Source organism: Leopardus geoffroyi, chromosome B1 (assembly GCF_018350155.1).
Source record: "Leopardus geoffroyi isolate Oge1 chromosome B1, O.geoffroyi_Oge1_pat1.0, whole genome shotgun sequence".
NCBI lineage: Eukaryota > Metazoa > Chordata > Mammalia > Carnivora > Felidae > Leopardus > Leopardus geoffroyi.
This window is the reverse complement of record NC_059327.1, coordinates 175,300,447-175,321,737: the sequence shown is the minus strand read 5'-3', so window position 1 is coordinate 175,321,737 and position 21,291 is coordinate 175,300,447. Positions and strand designations below refer to the sequence as shown.

Genomic DNA, 21,291 nt, shown 5'->3' with positions numbered 1-21,291 from the left:
ATTTCCCCCTATCCCTGCTGGAAGTAAGGGGGATTTTTCTTAGCTTTCACTATGAGAACCTGGCTGAGCTCCTGGAGGTAAAATTCACAAAAGTGTGTCAGTCTCCCTTGACTGGGTCCCTGTGAAGTTTTTAACTCTTAAATTTGTTCACATTAAGCCTCCAGCAATTTGTCAAGTATAGTTCAGGCTTCCTTACCTGGCACTGATCTAGCGGCAGTTTCTACTGATGGGTTTTTCTCTGGTAAGTTGTAACATTCTGTACTCAGCTGTCAGTCTCCTCAGGTATGGGGACAGAGGTTCATCCTGTGACCTCACTTGTCTGATGGATCTAAAAAGAGTTGTTGATTTTTTAGTTTGTTCAGCGGTTTTTATGTGTTAGGACAGAGTGGCAACTTCCAGCTTCTTACATGACTGATTGGAAACTGGAAGTTTAGCCCAGTTCTTTACACCAGTACATCCTTGCTCAACCCTGGTATTAGCTCCGATTTGATTTGTAATAATGTTGGACCCATAACTGCGGCACAAAGTTTTTTGCTAACGTTAATCTTTTGTACCAGATTACTTCTTTGATCAATATTCTATCTAAGTTATTTACAAAGCAAAGCCATTAAGAACTTTATAGAAGTTGTACATTATAAAGGTTGAGAATATACAGTTTACTATTATGATGCAATAAAGGAACTCAAGTTAAGCAAATGGCAGTAATTACTTAGTTGCAGAGACCTCTATGCAAGATAAATACAGAGTAAGAGTAGGCAGTGAAAACCAGTACTTAGTTACATTATCTTAAAGGCTTCTGATAAAATCTGTGCTAAAGATACACAAAAACATTCTAATTATATATACTTCCTTGATCTATTAGTATTCACATACTTTCACTTGCATATCTTCTAACTACAAAATAAATGACCAATTTACCAGAAACGTCTGCAATATGTGTATGGGGGTGGGAAGGGTGTGGAGGCTAAGGCTGGATGGAGGAGTTGTTGCCGCAAGATGTCATGATAATTAACCAGTGAAAGTCTCTTTATGCAAAAGTGTCTTAGAGTAAATAATAAAATAATATCAGCATGGCATTTTTGTCTGTCATATTTCACTGACTCACATTGATCTGCGGTGCTCGGTGGCATCCACATGAGATGGAACTTCAAATGTCAGAAAGTTTTCACATTACTTTACATAAGAACTCGTTCTACCATAGGGACCTCCCCCCACCCTCCAAACTAGCGGACAGGTAGAAATTAAAGAGAAAATCTCTACCTCTTATTATTTCTTTTTTTTTCTACCTCTTATTGTTTCTATATCTTCCCAATAGCAATGGCATTATTGTGGGTGCCCTACCATTGGCACCACAATTTAAATAGGATACAATTTAAAATAGGATATTGCTATAGGATTCAAAGATACCGTCATATTATGTCACAGTTTCCACTTAGCACTTCAAAATATGTTTGAAATAGTGGGAAGGATCCATAGTTGTTCTGACTACCCCCCTTTTTTAAAATTTCACATTAGGTTTTGTGGATTATTGTGGTGATCCCTGTAGGAATTTCCCCCCAGTGTCCTTACTGAATGAACTTCCTAATTTGATGCAAGTTTGTCCTAGGCTGGGAAGTGGGTGCACAGTGGTGACTTAAGTTATCAAACAAGTCAGTCCTAAAGCCAATCCAACATGGCAGTTGTTTGCTCTGCATTGTCTGTCACTCTGCTTTTCATGCACACGTTTCTAGAGTGAGGTTAACTTAGTGAACACGACCACCATCCTAAGCATCCTGAAAGCACAATATAATGAGGGTGAATCTTGGCCAAGATTGAAACATTATGCTTCTTTCTAAGTCCTGTCAAAGACTAGATGGTCAGCAGTGGCTGAGCCCAGATTGGCTGTGAGACCACAGGGAAAGGGATGGTCTCCAGTGTTTTTATGTCATGGTAACACTCAGATCAAGGCTTGCTATACAAAAAGCTATAACACTCAGATCAAGTGTTACAAGTATAGATCAAGTATATACAAAAAAAAGCTATACTTACAAGATTAGTTTTAGTTATAAATGGATTTTGGGGCAATCATCTCTGTATTGGAATTTTGGAGGTATATAAAGCCTCTCTGCATCCAAAATGGGTCTCTAGTTCTTCCAAGAGAGGTCTGACAAAAACAAGTAACTTTTGTGTCCCACTATGTTCAAGGAACCCAGCCAAGCTATTCCATTTTATTTCAACTAAAGTTTATTATTTTATTTCACTTAAAATTCATTATAAACCTAAGAAATAGATAAGATAATGACAATAAATTTAAAGTTTAGGAAACTAAGGCATGGATTAACTCTCAGGAGCCAACAATTACAGAGGTTGTCCAGTCTTACCTGAGAGCTCGTGTGCTGGAGCAGCCTCGTAGTAGGGAAAGAAAGCACCAGCTTTGGAGTTAATCACAGCTGGGTTCAGCCCTCCACTCACTCTCTCTGAGGTCTCAGTCGTGAGACCTCAACCACTCTGGAGTCTTTGCTATCCTCACAGATCACAGAGGAAACCAGTAAGAGCTCCTTCATTTTCCTCACAGTGCTTTTGGAAAAGATAGATCAGATAATCAAGAAGAAAAGAATTTGTAAATAACTTTGAAGCAGACTCAATTCTGAGAGTTTCAGCCTTGCCTGATAAATGGGTACTGAGGGCTTACCAGCCCAGAAGATTGTTTATGTGAGTGTTGAGGTAATTTCTGGGTAAGAAATTGACCTTGTTCATTGGGTCTGAAGTAACAAAGTAAATGAGATATGACTTGATAGAATTCTATTTGCAGGGGTCAGGGTAAATTTGCCTAAAAACACACATACATCTTCATATAAGGTTGGCCCTTGAACAATATGGGAATTAGGGGTGCTGCCCCCTGCACAGTTGAGAATCCACGTGAAACTTTTTTTTTAAATGTTTGTGTATTTATTTTGAGTGAGAGATGAGAGAGAGAGAGAGAGAGAGAGAGAGAGAGAGAGAGAGGGCCCATGCAAGCAGGGGAGGGGCAGAGAGAGAGGGAGAGAGAGAGAGAGAGCCAAGCAGGTTCTATCCTATCAGCACAGATCCCAACATGGAGCTTGATCCCACAGAACTTTGAGATCATGACTTGAGCCAAAATCAAGAATCAGATGCTTAACCAACTGTGCCACCTAGGTGCCCCAAACTTAACTACTAATAGCCCACTGTTGATCAGAAGCCTTACTGATAATATAAACAGTAGATTAACACATATTTTGTATGCAATATATATTACATACTGTATTCTTACAGTAAAGAGAGCTAGGGAAAGGCAAATGTTATTAAGAAAATACATTTTCTGAAGAGAAAATACATTTACTATGCTGTGCTATATTTATCGAAAAAGTCCATGTACAAATGGACCCATGCAATTCAAACCTGCATTGTTCAAGGGTCAACTGTATATTAATTATACAAATATATTTTATTAAATACATATAAATATATGTTAGATACTCTGTTAAATACATAGCATATTGATATATATTTAAAGCATCAGATGTTATCAGAATAGAGTGCTGTAGCTATTAGTGAAATCTCTTTCTCAGTTCAGCCCCTTGGATTCAAGATTGTGTCCTAAAGGGAAATATTTTAATTTAAAAACAGAAGACCTATTTCACTGACCTTTGTGACACATCAGGACACAATCAACATCACTCTACTGTCATGTAATACGATGGGTAGGGAACCACTTTCTTCATCCTGTCACATTTTACCACACAACGTACGTACCAGGAGGGGTCAGGGTGGCCACTAGTGGAGAATTGCTTTGCTTAGGAGAAAACTAGGGAAAACCACGAGCTGCATATGGAGCAAGTTGGGATCCGGCAGAACAATGGCAGGATAGCAGTAGAAAAAACCCGTGGTCACCACTGATGTCCAACAATATGCCCTGGAGCACAAGTGCAATATGGGTAGAAGCCATTATGGCACACTACATGGTAGGCCCAGGAAGGGAAACAGTTATGCCTATAAGAGGAACATGGATGGGCTACATTGCCTGACATTGTGGGGTTACTAGGACAACACTGTAGCTACCAAGAGAATAAAGCCTATGGAACTGCCAGAAATACTTAGAGTGGCCTGTGTCAGAAGCTAGAGTTTCTGGATGAGGAGATGGGCACCAGAGCTAAGTCATCTGTGTGACACCTGCAAGGTAATTTATGAGTTAGAAATTATTATTATTGCTGTCTTCTTATAGTGTTCTGTAGGTAAGAAACAATCAGAATTTCACTTTGGTTCTGATATGATATGAGAAATCTTCATCACTTTTTGGATAAAGGTAGTTCTTTCATTCTTCTGGGAATCCATTAGGATATATTTGGGGGACAAGTTGATAAGTGATGTAGGTCCTACTTGATAGTGTTTTTCTAAGTGCAGCCACCATACTTTAGTGTCAGACACACCTAGTTCACTTGTTACAAATATGGCCTTATACGAGACAAACTGAATCAAGCTGTATACTTACTTCTTTTTGCCTTTTTCTTCAGAGTAGTTTTCATGAACACTAAGGTTTGAGAACTATTGCTTTATTTTCTCAGTGAGAATATAAATCTCCTAGCTGAGAGAGTGGAAATTAGGGGAGAAGTAGAGGTCTTGCAAAGACTGGTAAAAGTTTGAAGTATCCTCTGTAGGGAACACGGGATAAATCTTCAGGGATACATAAAAACGTGGCGGAGCAGCCCTGGTCCCAGCTGAAACTGCAGACCTTACATTTATGATGATAATAATCCTCATGGATTGTCTGCAAAGCATCTTCATGGTTATCATGTATTTATTGAGGGCATAGTGTGGCAACCATTTGGTAAATATGAGAATTGATATAAAAGAGGATATAGAAAAGTATATAATAGTTTCTATGAGCAGGGCGTCCATGAAGAGGTGTTAAAAATGATTGAAGACAATTGAGGTGATATAAACCTTATTTAATACTTCATGAAGTAGACAGTCTCAGAGAACTACAAAATGGGGTGGAAGGCAAGAAGCTTTTATAGGATGAATAAAAAAACAAGGAGAAACAAATGGAAAATATCTGATTGGCTGGAGCCATGGGGGTCAATCTTGTTTAAGGTAAGAAGCTCAGAGTTGGCTTGATCTTTGGGGATTGGCTAGCTGGATATAGTGCATTTCCGGTCAAGTAGAACATTTATAGGGACACAAAAATTATCTCAGTTTTGGTTTTCTGACATAGTAGTTTCTGACCCTGGGAAGAAGCACCTCCATCAAGGGTCTAAAAAATGTATTTAAACAGAGGCACAAGTCATGTATTGAAAGAGGCCCCAACATGCAGAGCTTGGATTGACAGCGAAGTCTCCATTTTGTTGACACTTCTCTACTCACATTGATACTATAGTTCTTGAGTAGCAAGAAAAATGCAACCATTGGTCATCATCAAACTCTCAGAACCAGAGAGAGTGGATGTGCTGGAGTCTAAGGAAGATGCCACGCAATTTCTGCTTCCAGTCATCAGCAAGATGCAAGAGCGTATTACATCTTGCACTAGAGTGCAGTGGAGAGCTTATGTGCAGAGTTAGTTGTGGAAAATGGGCAGTCTACTCATCCGAATAAAAACCCAACTGAAGGCCTCAGAGGAAAGCACTCTGAATCATCTTTAGAATCCAAATGATGGAGTTGAGGATTGAGTGACTAAACGATGCAAAGGCCAAAAATAAGGCCGAGGAGATTCTAAAGATGGCAGTGAGGTATTGATCAACCTAGTCTGTGTTGAGGTGCTTTGCTCTTTCTCGTGTGACTGAATAGCTTCCTGGAATTTTGGGTCTGTGTGTAACACATGATACTTAGAATTGGATTTCTCCAGCTCTGGAGGTGCTGAAGGAGCTACATTATTTCTAGAAGACAACTCCATTAAACGACTGCTAAAAAAGCTGAACAAGGGACCAGACTTCAGCTGGGGGTGTGAATGGGGCTGATATGGCTAGGATGGATGGCTCAGACGAAGGAGCAGAAGATAGTATTATCGATATATTGAGACTTAAAATTCTGTGTGAGGCCAAAGAAGGAGAGACGTGTTTTGTCCAAAATTTTAGTTTCATGTGACTCACTAACCGAGGTAACTGTTTGATCAGTTTGTTTGGATAGCCTGACTCAGCTTTCTTTGAAATAGAGACTGGAATAGAACATAAGGTCTTGGTATTCTCTACAAGTTGATGGAATACCCTGGTGCATTTTTGGGGATTCTGGTCATCAAATGAAATAAGTATTTATAAAGGCCCTTGAAGGGTTGGGGGAAAAAATGAGGACTGTCTACATTGGACCCTACAATGGAGAGGGAATAGGTATCTTCAAGGTTCCATAAGTAGTCCAGCCATAAGTTAATTTATGGAGCAGATGACAGCTTTTTGGGGTCGAAACCCTACCATGAGGGGAAAAAACTGTTGGTTGCCCTGTTAATAAAACTATTCATTTGCTTGAAAAAGAAAAAGGATACAATAAAGTATTGAAAGCCTCATTGGGGGAGGGAAAACAGGCATTTATGAATGGCATTAACAACACCACAGGACAATATTAAGTTAAAAGATAAATTGAGTGATAGTGTATAAATTCTCCAATAAGAAACCAGGCACTAGAGTAGCTGATAAAATGGGTGACATTTGGTGCCTTAAAAATATGGTAGGATTTGTAGGAGGAGATCATTCAAGTCAAGAGAAGATATCATCACATAAACAGTTTGTACTACCCCATGCATGCAATACCATTTACAGCACTGTGAAGAATTAATATAGGAACAAGATACCTTATTGGTTCCCAAAGACATTACAATCTAACAAATAGAGCCCAGACTGATCATGGCAAGTTCTTGGAGTGGTGAAAAGCACAATGAAGGGAAACTTTTGAAGGTGCTATGGGAAATAATGTGGGGTAAAATAATAAACAAACAAATAAATAAATGGTATGCTTAGTTTCAAGAGTTAGTAACAGGGTTGTATTTAGGCAACATGGAAAGAATAGTCAGCAACTGAGTCTTAACAACAGTGGCCTATAAAACTAGACCTAACACCCATTTCAGGTGTGAATACTTTTCTTTGGTTCCAAAAAAATTTTAACCACTTTTAATTTCATGAGGCCTGTGCTTCACCTAGCAGTATAAATAAGACACATCTATATATATTTGAGTTACTAATAATTTTACATTGATGGCTTTGAGAGGTTCATAGGGAAGGGAAAACTGCTACCCACACCCGACTACACCCTTTTACAAGGTAGATGTGTACTAGGGAGAGCTTGGGAGACAGGTTTAGATTCTGCCAACCATCTTCCTGAGCAGTGACAAGTTGAAGATGGCATTTAAGAAATTGCATTCAGCAAAATAAAATACACAATATTAACATATATAGCAAACCTTCCTTTAGCAAATAGTAAAACCTGAGAAAATGCAACAGAATGACACCTGTGGATTGGAACAGGGAAGAGAGAAAAGTAGGAAAAAATTAGAGTCACTGCCACCAAGGAAGGCATCCAGGGATCCACACGTAGATACTGGGGATCTGTGGGAGGGAACACTACGTGGGACAAGCAGAGACTCCCCTTTCAGCCGGGAGCTGACCTTGAGCACCAGTGAGATTTGAAAGATGGTGAGCAAGGCAAAAATAGTGCAGAGACAAAAATCATGCAAACAAAAGAAAAAAAAAGGAAGGGAAATGGAGGGAAAGAGAAGGGAACACTAAAAATCCCTCATGAAGGGGCCAAGTGGGAGACCCAGCATAGTGCCTTCAAGTGTCCAAGAGCCCGAGATTTCCATGCTGCTACAATCCACTCTTTCTAAGGTTGAGCCCCAAAAGAAGGACTTGGCTTGAATTTTCACGTATGGGAAAATACATATATTTAAACACTAGAATCACTCTCAGTGCATCAAGATGCTATGAGACATTTCTGAAGAAAGAAGGACAGGGGTAGGAGGTCATTATTTATACAAAGAAAAAACAGTATCTCTTGTCCCAGGCTCAATGCAGGCCATATGCCCTTTGATGGGAAAGATAGAATCTGTTTCACTATTTAAGTTGCTATTTCTCAATTTTTTTGAGAGGTTTAAGCATATAGTTGATGTTTCACAAGTTATGTCTGCTTATTTTGCAATTCTGTAGTATTAATATACTTGAACTTTTGCTGTTCTTATGTTATTTCCTAATTTCCTCCCATTAAAACTTAAAATTTTTTTAATGTTTATTTATTTTTTTGGGGGGGGTCGGTGCAAGCAGGGAGGTCAGAGAGAGACAGAGACACCAAACATGAAACAGGCTCTAGGCCCCGAGCTGTCAGCACAGAGTCCGACATACGAACCGTGAGATCATGACCTGAGCCAAAGTTGGACGCTTAACTGACTGAACCACTCAGGCACCCCTCCCATTAAAACTTCTTAAAGGAAAATGTATATACATGTTTATATGATGTATGTGACAAGAATACTCACAAAATGTGACATTCACATTTAATCCACTTGTATTGAAATCTTCCTGTGAACCAGTGTGCTATGTGTTATCATAACACACTTAGATTACCCTTGTATCATTGCTGTGAAGTAAGCGCTTTAAAACAAGTTTTTATTTTGAACATATGTGAGGATTGCCTTTGACCAGGCACTTGGCAATTCAGTAGTTTAGAGAGGAAAATATTCAAATGTAAGAAAAATTTCAACTCTTACATTAAATGGTAGAGGCATTTGCCTTGAGCGCGTTCTTACAGGAGTGAGGCATTTATAGCTAATGACATTTCACAATAAAAATTGGTGGCATTAAATATTGTATGAATACATCATCATTAAAAATTAACTTTGATTACAGGTCTTAATTTTCTGGAATTCTTTAACCTATTAGTGTGTATGCTTTTATACGTGTGTTATTTTGACCATTTGGATGGTATCAATGAGAAATACTAGCTTATCAACAACTTCATTGTTCATACCAGTACCTTAGGTAGGATCACTGAAATATTCTTTTTTTAATTTTTTTTTTACATTTTTTTATTTTTGAGAAACAGACAGAGAGCATGAGCAGGGGAGGGGCAGAGAGAGAGGGAGACACAGAATCTGAGGCAGGCTCCAGGCTCCAAGCTGTCAGCACAGAGCCTGACATGGGGCTCGAACTCATAGATAGTGAGATCATGACCTGAGCTGAAGTCGGACACTTAACCAACTAAGCCACCCAGGCGCCCCTGAAATATTCTTGACAGTGAACGCATGCAAAACTTGTTTCCATTGTAAATCACTACGGTAGCAGTTTCTGTCACGAATGCTTGTGCATGTATGTAAATCTATGTCAGGTTTTACAGACCGCCTTCTAAAAACCTACATGAAACTTGGAAAATTATTTGTAGAAGGTATTTTTTCCTTCAGTATTATCTGTATGTTCCAAATAATTAAAAGGTAGTTAAACTTGCTCCTTGGAAAAAAGGTTTTTATTGCAAAAATTATGGATCCATAGGAAGTTGGAGAATACAGTACAGAGATGTCTGGTTTTCCTCGGTGGTTACATTTTACATAACTATAGCACAATGTCAAAACCCAGAAGTTCACATTGATCCAGTGTGTGTGTACAGTTCTAGACACTATTCTAGACACATTTTATCACATGTGTAGGTTGTGTAACCACTGCATTCAAGACACGGAACTATTTTCTCACCACAAAGATCTTTGTGCAACCCCCTTTATGGTTGTCTTCCACCATCTGTTAACTCCTGGCAATTGCTAATCTATCCTACATTTCTATAATTCTGTAATTTCAAAAATTTCATATAGATGGAATCATAGAATATGTGACCTTTTAAGACTGGAGTTTTTCACTCAGCATAATTCCCTGTGGTCCATGCAAGCTGTTGCCTGTATCAATGCTCTGTCCCTTTTATTATGGAATAGCATCCCGTAGTGTGGATGTGCCTTAGTCCGTTTGACCGTTCACTACTGCAGAAACTTCTAGGTGTTTCCAGTTTGGGACTGACACAAATAAAGCTGCTCTGAACATTTGTAGACATGTATTTGAGACTTTTTTTTTTTTTTTAATTTTTTTTTCCACGTTTTTATTTATTTTTGGGACAGAGAGAGACAGAGCATGAACGGGGGAGGGGCAGAGAGAGAGGGAGACACAGAATCGGAAACAGGCTCCAGGCTCTGAGCCATCAGCCCAGAGCCCGACGCGGGGCTCGAACTCACGGACCGCGAGATCGTGACCTGGCTGAAGTCGGAAGCTCAACCGACTGCGCCACCCAGGCGCCCCAGAGACTGACTTTTTTTTTTTTTTTTAATAAATCACCTTTCAGAGCTGAGATAGGAGAGGCAAATAAATTGTCCAGAGCACTGAGAAATTTTCCAAACCCAGGCGTTGTTACTTTATCTCCTGTGCTATTTCCATGATCCCCTGTTAACGGAGAACAAACCGTTCTGCAGACAGTGGAGAAAAGTAATGATTATATATTTGAATATTCCTGAAAAAAATATTGGTTTTAGAATAATATCTGCTCAAAAACATGATTATTTTTAGCATCGTGTATGCACATTGATTCACTCATTCATTTACAAAAATTACTGTTTGAGTACTCAGGCCCTGTGCTGAGTGCTGGGGCAAGGTGCCTTCCCCATGAGGGCTTTTACAAAATACTGCATTTGTTGCACAGAGGTAGCTTGCTTTATGTTTGCTGCTTTTAAGAGTTTCAAATTTTATTTCATTATATTATATTATATTATATTATATTATATTATATTATACTATACTATATTATATTATATTATAATTTTATTTTTTAACAGCTTCAAATTTGAAACTGGAAAATATTTATTCAGAGTTAATGTGACTGCTATAATAATATTTAAATATGTAGTTTTAAATTTGCTGAAAGATCTGGGTTAATATATTTTGCTTTATCATTGGAAAGCAATTCTGAGCATGCATGCCTAAATACAGAATCTATTTTTGCAAAGTGTGCAGTTCAGTACTCCTTTCAAATAGAGGTGAGGGTCAGATGGATTTTTACTTGTAGCTTGTTCACAAATTAATGATTTCTTCTGCTTATTCTGTGTTCCTTTCCTCCAATAGCATAAAAAATTAATCAGCCGTCCACAGAGTACCAAAAGAATTTCTACAGATCCTGTAGGTAAGAAATATTTGCTTTGTCCTCATTACAGTGGTGCTATTTTTCCTCTTATATTTTATATGTATATGAATCATTGTATACAAAAGGATAGAAGGAGTGGCTTTGCACAAACAATGATAAACAACAAATAAATGACTTTTCCTTTGGAAGTCATGTGCACATAAACCATGTGCACAAAACATTCTCAAATGTGAATGTAATTAAAATGGTTAAAATCTACAAGAAATATGAACCTGCTAAGCATTATTTTACAAAGATACCCAGTAATTGCTTAGTTTGGTAAATAACTACAGTTTGTTCTGAAATGTTTTCTATTAAATTGTGAGTTAAGATGTGGTCACTTCAATTCTACATTTGAGGCCAGTAGATTTTAATTTTTTTTTATATTTATTTATTTTTGAGAGACATAGAGAGATAGAGCACAAGTTGGGGAGGGGCATAGAGAGGAGACACAATCCGAAGCAGGCTCCAGGCCCTGAGCTGTCAGCACAGAGCCCGACATGGGGCTCGAACTCACCAACCGTGAGATCATGACCTGAGCCGAAGTTGGACACTTAACCAACTGAACCACCCAGGAGCCTCAAGGCCAGTAGATTTTAAAGAGAGGTATATTGGTATGAAACCACAAAAAGGAAAGAAACATCTAGGAGTTGATCATGGTTATGCATCATTCAGTTACATAACAGTGATAAAGGCTTCAGGGTAGAATTTAACATTTTTATTCTGCTTTAGGCTTCGAAACAATTCATTTTATAATGTTAATGGTCACTAAGGCAATACTTTATTGGCCTTCAAAACTTGAGTATCTTTCAACTACTGTGTGTCAGGCCCACGGCTGATGGCATAGCATTCCATTCAGGGGTCACCTTTGTGAATTTGTACAGAAAATGTGCAGGCTTTGCTGAATTACTTTAAAAGTGAGGATAGGCATACACCTTAGTGTTATGCACCATCTCAGAGGCAATAAAAACCGTTTTCAAAGAAAGAGCAGATGATGTGGCAAAAACAAAAGTAAACGTACCAAAGCCAAAACCAAGAAAACCCAACAACAAATCTAAAAAAGCAACAGTGGTAGATGAAAGCCTGGCAAGTTTAGTAGTGTTGTTAATGTTTGAAGAGTTTGATGCCCACAGAAAAGCGTTCCCTCTACTATTGTCAACAACCGCCAGAGACCACAAGGCTATAATCTTTCCTATGTGTACTAGGAAGTCCTAGGTTGTGACAGTACGCCATCTCTCAAAACCAAGCTGCTGCGGGAAGGATGGTGGTAGATGAGGTTATAGCAGGCTAAAACTAGAAGTTTTAAATGCCAAGTTAAGAAGTTCAAGCAATAGGAGGAAGCTACGTGACACGTATTAACAAGAAATGGGTAAAATCAGATTAGACTTTGCAACCGCCTAGGAGTTGATGGAGGACTAAGGTGGGTCAGCACTGGTAGCAGGGATTTAGACTCCTGGTGCCTGCAATACTCCAGAAAAAGAGAGGTGGGACATGGCTGAGATTGTCAGTAAGGCTGGTCAGGAGGGGAAATATCTGAGCTATATTTAGAGTTAGGACATGGGTGTGGGGGTTAAGAAATAGGCATTGAGAAATTTGAATAATGTTACATGTTTCAGCTTACTCAGCTGAGTGGTCATATTCACTAACAAGTGCACAGAATGAAGAAGGATCAGGTGCAGACAGAAAAAGCCCAAAGCTGATTGTGACTTTAGAAATACGGAGCTTGGGTTGGCTGTGATATATACTGGTAAAGATAATTAGGAGATGAATCGTCCCAGGGTTTAGGGAAACAAAGCCAAGGATGAAGATATACCAGGGCTGGGATATTTCACATTAGAGGAAATGGTTATGAAAGTGAATGTTGATGAATTCATTCAGGGGAGAGGACAGAAAAAGAAAAGGCCAGATAGAGGAAGTAGTAATTCAGCAGAATCAGGAGGAAGAGAGTCAACGAAAGGGAAAGAGAGGTGCGGAGAACGAGGGCAGGCCACGGAACCCGGGGGAAGGAGTGAAATGCTTTCTGGAAATCAGAGAAGGTGCAGACTGAGAATCATTTGCTGTGAAATGTAATTAGGAGAGCGCTAGGAAGACCAGAAAGAAAGGATTCCGCAGAGCTTTAGCAGACGGGGAGAGGAAGGCCTACCCATGTAGCCTGAGTATATTGCATGAGAGAAGCAGAATGTTGGTTCGAAAGTGACAATGGAGAGCGAGGATGTGTTGGCTCTGTTTCCTGAGTAGTATTCACACCAAAGTGGCATGATTCACAGTGTGTTAAGTGCAGTGTATGTGAGTAGGTATCTACTCACAAAGGAATCGTTGAGTGAAAGATACACATGCAGAATGCTTACTGACATCAGACCAGACAAGAGTTGGGATAGTGGTATGGGCTTGGGCTGGGGCACAGAGGCAGGAGGATAGGAGGACTTAGGGGTTTCACTGGGAGTGATAAATGGGAGTAACACAATGGGAAAAAAAAAGATAACAACCAAACAATAGAAAAATGGAATCATGAGTTTAGGTGGTAGACCTAACCATCTTCCAGGATGTATTCAGAGGAGATGTTTGTGGTTCCAAATAGTTCAAAGGTCAGGGGAAATGTTGGCATAAAGGACCTTCCACAGAACTGCTCTTTGGGTTGAATCTTGGGGAGTTTGCATGTGTGTATAGTTGGGTGGTGATGAGAGAACTGTGTAGCGGGTATAATTTTTTTTTAAGTTTGTTTGCTTATTTATTGAGAGTGTGAGAAGAGGAGGGGCAGAGAAAGAGAGGGGGAGAGAGAATCCCAAGCAGGCTTTGTCAGAGCAGAGCCCAATACCGGGCTCGATCTCCCAAACTGTGAGATCATGACCTGAGCCCAAATCAAGAGTCAGACACTTAACTGTCTGAACCTCCCAAGCGCCCCTCTGCTGGTATAAGTTATGTATCAGATTGGTACTAATGAAGAAAAATAGTTTTGAACCTAGAAGTATCCTTTACCATGGTGCTACTTACTCAAAGTATGGTTGGGGACCCCAGTGCCAGCATCACCGGGGAACTTGTTAAAAATGCCAAATTTTACCCCTACCCTAGATTTACTTCATAAGAGTCTCTGGGGCAGTGCCTAAAATCCATCTCAACAAGCCCTCCTGGATCTCAGGGGAGTTAAAACCTGAGGAGCATTTCTAGTCCCCCTGCAATAGGTGATTCCCTTGGGGAGAAGACCCCCGAAATGGCAGGGATCCAAAGGCTTGCAACAGTGGGCCGGGGAGTTTCCAAATCTTTCCACTGTTCAGAGGCCAAAGCAGAGAGCCCTTAGACTTCCTGTGTGCAGGTGTGGACGGTTAGATAAGCGCAGGGCCCAAGAAAGTGTCCTAACCCTGCGTGTCCCTGTGTGCCTGACAGAAGCCCTATGGGATAACTTGCTGTACTGGCTGGCAGAGGAACTCTCCGAAGAAAATGCCACCTGCCTCTCCTCCTCCCTCCCTCTTCGCCACAGCACCGTCCAGCTCATCAAACTGAAGTCCCCTGGTGACCTCACAGAACAGATCCATGAACTCCTTTGCTTCTGGAAAAAATCACTCCCAAATTCCACCGATAAACTTCGCCTGCTGGCTCGTCATCTCCGCAAGATCGGCAGGAATGATCTTTCCGAAGAGCTCAGATTCAAGTGGGATAATAGGTGTTCCCTGAGCCACAGCACTGGTTTGATACAACCTAGTAAAGCCGGGTCACTCTTTCTTTTGCCCTAGAGAGGGGTCATGGTAGGTTTTAAGGCTTTTTCTGTCAACATTTTACTGGCACTTTCCAAGTAAAGTTGTTTGAAGGGTGTCTTTTTGATAGATGTGCTATTTGAGACAGGTGGAAAAGCATGAAGCAGATCATAAAAGGCGTTCTTGGGTTTGAGGGCTCCTCTGTGGTTCAGAGATATACATTCTGCAAGAATTATTGTCTTGAGTTCAGCCAAATTTAATAGCATTTGTGATAGAGTTTGCTCTGTTTACATGTTAACAGTTGAGGTCGTTTTCTAAGTGGAAAGGAAAGATAGGCTATACAGAACCCCCCTTTTTATCGTTATCTACATAAAAGTAAACTAGTTGTGCCAGACTCCAAGTAACAAATTCACATTATGCACATGCTGTAGAGCCTGCAGCTAACAATACAAAATAAACTGGGTTGCAGCGACCTGATGCTGATGATAGCAAATCAGTAAGAAAACAGAGAAGCTTGGAATAAATTAAAAATAGAATAACATCCACCATCCGCTGCCACCAACTTTTCTTTTCTTAAAAAGGTATCTTGAAATAGGGAAAATCTTGTGTTTTATTAGTAGTGAAATGAGGCAGTGCAGAGAACATGAAGTACCACTGGAAGAATTCAGGGCCTTTTTACCTTTGGAAAACAACCTACTCTTAAATCAGTTTTCACGGAAATCTTTTTTTTTTTTTTTTTTTAATGTCTATTTTTTTTTTGTGAGAGAGAGACAGAGAGAGCACGAGCGGGGGAAGGAGCAGAGAGAGAGGGAGACACAGAATCCGAAACAAGCTCCAGGCTCTGAACTGTCGGCACTTAGCCCGTCGCGGGGCTCGAACTCACAAACTGTGAGATCATGACCTGAGCCGAAGCTGGACGCTCAACTGACTGAGCCACCCAGGCGCCCCGGTTTTCACAGAAATCTTATTAAGTAAGCCCTTAAGTAAGACTCATCGTTTAAAAAAAGCTGTAAAAAACCACAAAACTAAAAGAAAAAAAAATAACAATTACCAAAGCCCCTCCATCATTGATGAGCCCTGTTGATGTCTAGTGCATAAGCTTTGAGACTTTGGGAAACCTGAGGCTTTAGCTTTAGCTAAAACAACGTGATATGAATGGGGTATGACATGAGTATTACCATTTCATTCATACAAAAGCATCACGGCCTGGGCTTGTCAGCATCAGTAGTGATTAGCTTTGATTATCAAATACCAGAAGAATTAATGAAATCACATGAAAAGTTAAACACTTATAGGGCTCTGAATTTCAAAGACCAGATTTCCTTCTACAAATTAACCAAGGAGTTAGATTCCCATTTGGTTACACATTGAAAGAGAGGATTCCAATTTTCAAATACATTCCTGTTAAGAAACACTTAGTCAACGTTGTACTATTTTTACATGTTTCCGGAAAGGTACAATATTTTCCAGGTGTCCTTGGAATGAAGAAAACAGATTGGAATATCCAGTTTTTCGAACTACAAAGTAACAAAAAAGTGAAGTTTATTCGCCTGTAATGCTTTATGCTTAGTCCTTTACAAGCACTGACTTGTTTAGTCCTCCCAACTGCTCTGTGAGGTAGGTACCTCCCCGCAATTTACAAGAAAGGAAAGGAGATTCAGAAGATTGAGTTCCTTGCCTCACATCATAAGTGAGTGACACAGCCAGGATTCTTGTTCCAACACTAGAGAATACTATTCTGAACATTTTGGAGTATTTTCTCCCAGTTTTTCTTTTGCTCCTGGAAGGAAATGTTTCTATTTCTCCGTGTATAGATATCTATAAACACACTCACCTATGTGCTCACAGGCACCCACACACTATCTATAAATCCCCACACATGCTGCACACTCACCCATCTCCTTACTTACACACATCTTCTCACCCCACCATGTCCTCGTACCCTGCCCCCCAGGCACCCCCACGCATACGCACACCCTCCTACGCGCATCTCGCAAATCCCCACACAGTCTTACCTCCGCGTGTACATCCTCACATGCATGCATACACTATCACGCACACACTTTCTTCTCACGCATGAATTCATTCACATGCTTCATGTACCTACCCTCACAGGCACCCATCCCTTCACCCCCACACACTCTCTGACCTTTCCAGAATTAAAAAAAAATGGCATACATTATTGCAATAGTCAATATAAAAGTATATATAGAAAAAAATGGGTCATGTCTTGGGTGTGGCCTCTCACCTAGGTTATCAAAGGAATCAGTCGTGTGCTCTCTCTCTCTCTCTGTCGCAAAATAAACACATAACCTTTAAAAATTTAAATAAAAAAAGATTACTTACTGAAAGTATTTTTAAGACTCTTGATACACATTGCCAAATTGCCATCTTATAATCACTAGGTCATGAAGATTCTTAGGAAAATGGTACTTTTAAGAATACATAAAAATGAATTAACTTGAGGTACATAACATGAAACTCTACATCCTGGGTAAGCCTGGACTGTCTTCAATTGCTCTATTGAAAAAAAAAAAAAGACATTGGCTTAAATCTTTACAGTAATTCCTCTACTAATTAAGAGAGTATATTCCATTGACATTGCTCTTTTAAAAAGCATCAGAAAGAGAAATAATACAGCAGACATCTGGACAGATTCCAAAATGTCAGTTTCTAGTGTCAAACTATAGCCAAATTCCAATGAAAATAATGTTAAATTCAATAGGTATACATTGAACACGAACTCTGGGTCTAGCAGTCTGTTAAATGGTACAAGCACAAAAGAGAGTAGGAGCCAGTTCTCTAGGGTTATGTTTTCTGCATACAAAAAGAGTAAATGAACGAGATCAACATCTAGTTTATCGCCTAGAATGAACCAGGCTTTTTACGCTTAGCCCTTTATAAGCACTGAATTATTGAATCCTCTCACTGCTCTGTGGGGTAGGCACATTGCTCCCAATTTATGAGAGGAAACTGGAGTTTTGAAAGAGTGAGTACCTTGCTTAATGTCACAAGTGAGTGACATAGCCAGGATTCAAATGTAGAATGTTGGCTTGGCTCCCACCATACTATGTTGCTACCAACCTACGGAGAAGAAAGGAAGGGAATGGACGTATCTATTTCTCCATTACCTTATTTCTTATTTTGCGAAACAAAATTTCTAATTCATATCTAATACAAATAGACATGAGTTTTAAGAACAGGGATGGGGAAAAGAGCAGGAGGTGGGAGGGAAGTGTGATGTTGACTTCATTGATATTTGTCCCAGCTCAATTAGTTAAATGTTCTCTTATTCTTGTTTAAGAGACTGACAGTTTAGGATAATACTGCAAATTGATCAAACACAAATTGGCGATGCATAAATATTGAGTTATAATTAGAGCTACTGTGCCACAATTTAGCTACCCAGGAACATCAAGAACCCTTCAGAGTAGTGGCTGCAAAACAGGACCATTTATTTAGCAATTAATAATAAATAATTATTAATGTTAATAATAATTGTTAATTATTATTAACATTCTTACCCCTCTGTGGTATAAAATTATTTTCATAATTTTATAAAATTATAAAATTTTATAATTCAGACCAATCTTACCTTATCTTGAATAACATCAATTTCATTAAGGAAAGCCCATTATATCCTTCAATTTGCTAACTATTAAGCACTAAATATTTCAAATAAAAAATTCTAACATTTATTATTCTATTTAACAAAATGTACAATGTTAACCATAGTTATCTTAATCAAATGCTTATTCATTCATGATTATAGCAATTGATTATTTCTAAAAAAATGTAGCTTAAATGAACACATAGGCAATATCACATTGTATATTCTAAAGTATTTTATTTAAATTTATTTAGTTTTATTTTTATTTTTTAGAGAGAGGGAGAGTGAGAATGGTGTAGAGGGGCAGAGGGAGAGAAAGAGAGAATCCTAAGAAGGTCCCATGCTCAGTGCAGAGCCTGTCACAGGGCTCAATCCCATGACCCTGGCATCACGACCCAAACTGAAATCAAGAGTTGGATGCTCAACCAACTCAGCCACCCACGTGCCCCTATTTTGAAGGTAAAATAGAATCATCATAACAACTAAGTTAAGTAGACTTTGAGGGTATCATAATCCAATTTTCAAAATATCTAAATTTTGTGGAGAAAGTTCTATTTTCCTAACCCAGTGTTTGTTAAGGAGGTGTTATTGACACTTTGAATGGAATATATATATTTTTAAGTGACTTGAACTGGCTCATGTCCATTTGGCATCCCTGACCTCTGTCCACCAAATGCACAGAGCACTCCCTCACCTTAGTAAATGTGAGAAGTAAAATTCCTTCCACACAGTTTGAGTCATGGGACGGGTATTGGGAGGGTACAGAAATGCCATAACTGAACTCAAGAATAGAGTGCTATAGACCTTAAGGGAGCATGTTGAGAACCACTGTTTCAGTCAAATTTTGGCTTGAAGCAGAGAATCAAAGAAAGGGGGCAGAATAAGCCAAGGGCAATTTAGAGCATTATAAGCAAAAAAAAAAAAAAAAAAAAAAAAAAAAAAAAAAAAAAAAATGGCCCAACTTGAAATTCTCCAGCTGGTACCAGTGTTTATGAGAATTGTCAACTGTTGTCTGGTAGCTTGCCCAGAAATATTCTCAGAGAGGAATCTCCTCTGAGAGTTTTGCTAAGGTACAAATTCAGGCTCCCTAAAGTTAGAATAATGGTAGTTCACAAGAAAAGGGAAATACTGGGGTGAGGGCAAAGTCGTGGCTAAGTGATGTGCAGGTGTAGGGTTTCCCCTTTCGCCGAGGCAAACATAACTTGTGTGATTTAATATCATGAGAATGTCCCTGTGTAATGTCTAGGCATTTGGACGGACGTCATATCATTGAATCCTTAACCTGCCTCTTCTCCTAGGTTTTCTCTACTGGTATGTCCAACTTCCTTCACTCTGCATTTATGACCTAACATACCAAATAATTTACATTTCAATGATGGTTATTATTTATTTTTGGTAACCCTGCACTTTAGCGCATGCTCTGTAAGGGGCAGAGAGCTTGTCTCTTGTTCGTTGATGGAATCCTATTACTTAGAACTCTGTCTGGCACTCAGTGAACGTTCCTCTGTTTTGTTACCCTTACTTCCCAGATGAGAAGCTGCAACTCAGAGCTAGAGTGATACCCAGTCAGTGGATTAGAGGCCAGATAATTCTGTTTTCAAAGTCTTGTTCCATCTACTACCACTTTCTGGTCCTGGTTCCACCCCCCAGCCCCACCCCCATAATCGTCCATCTTCTATAATCTCAGGTAACATGTTTTTTCCAGTTCCCTAAATACCCAAGACTGGGTTAATTGTTCATGGATATTCTAAAGTCTAGTTACAGCTCTTCCATACTCTGTTGCAATTGCTTATATGTGTTTTTCTCCAACCAGCATGTAAGTATCTCAAGGGCAAGTACTGAGTATTGTTCATTAAGTTTCCAGGATGCTGCCAAGGTCCCAACACAAAGTAGGCACTCAATAAGTCTTGCTGAATTAATGCATGGGTGACATCTACATGCTGACATGCTATGACCCTCTTTTCCTGTTCCATTTTCCTTCTGGAAGCAACCCCGTGGGGCAGATGCCATTTCTAAAAAACTAAAAATTAGCTTGGAACGTAGACACTGCCCTGCCATTTATGAGGCTAGAATAATAGAGAGGAAGCCGGCTACAAAATTAACAGGATTCAATATTTCTCCCAAGGACATACTGCATCTGTAAAGTGTCTCCTCCCTCTCTTTGAGTGACAGCTGCTTTTGTACACACTGAAAACACTTTGTTCTTCAAAATCACGGTCTATCACAAACTTTGCCGTTTGGAATCCTATCAGTGAGAAAGAGATATTCCTCTCTTGCCTGGAGGACCTAACACACTTTGACACAGAAAAGCAGTCCTCACTGACAATCAGGGTGCAGAGCTTCAGAGGAAGGGTGCCTGGATACAGCACTGCACATCTATCTTGACATTATTGTCTTCAAGGGAGCAGGACTTGGGGTCCACTTTGCAGTGCAGACCCATGTTGGTTCCTTTACACACGCTCTGCTTTGCTTCGAGCCCATTCAGACACTCAACCCCGCCCTACTTCTGTGTCTTAAAATAACTCAATTTGCGTTTGTTCTGTGGGACACCACTGTTCCTTTGGCATGCCATCCCCCTCACTGCAATGAGTCCGTAAACCTGACTGTGTGGAACTTCAGGTGCGTCTCTGGTAGTTTGAGGCAGATTGAAGTCTGACATCCATCCTTCTGTGCTGTGGCCCAGTAGTTCTCAAATTGGCTGCACATTAGAGTCAGTAGGGGGGGGGGGTGCCTGGACCCATCCTGAGAAATTCTGATTGAAGTGGTCTGGGGTGGGTCCTGGGCATGAGAATTTCAAAGCTCTCCAGTGGATTCTGCAGCCGGGGCAAAGAATCATTTTCTCTAGCTAACTGGCCCCAGAAAAACTTGGAA

At 39.7% G+C, this 21,291-nt stretch overlaps 1 protein-coding gene across 1 annotated transcript in view; it reads left to right on the top strand.

The window, feature by feature from the left end:
• The window catches only part of DTHD1 (death domain containing 1), a 63,853-nt gene extending 48,498 nt beyond the window's left edge, over nucleotides 1-15,355 (top strand). Inside the window, 3 exon segments of the mRNA XM_045474295.1 lie at nucleotides 11,064-11,121; nucleotides 14,503-14,775; nucleotides 14,778-15,355. Coding sequence (XP_045330251.1) covers nucleotides 11,064-11,121; nucleotides 14,503-14,775; nucleotides 14,778-14,818 — 372 coding nt within the window. The 3' untranslated portion in view covers nucleotides 14,819-15,355.
• Nucleotides 15,356-21,291: the final 5,936 nt, after the last annotated feature.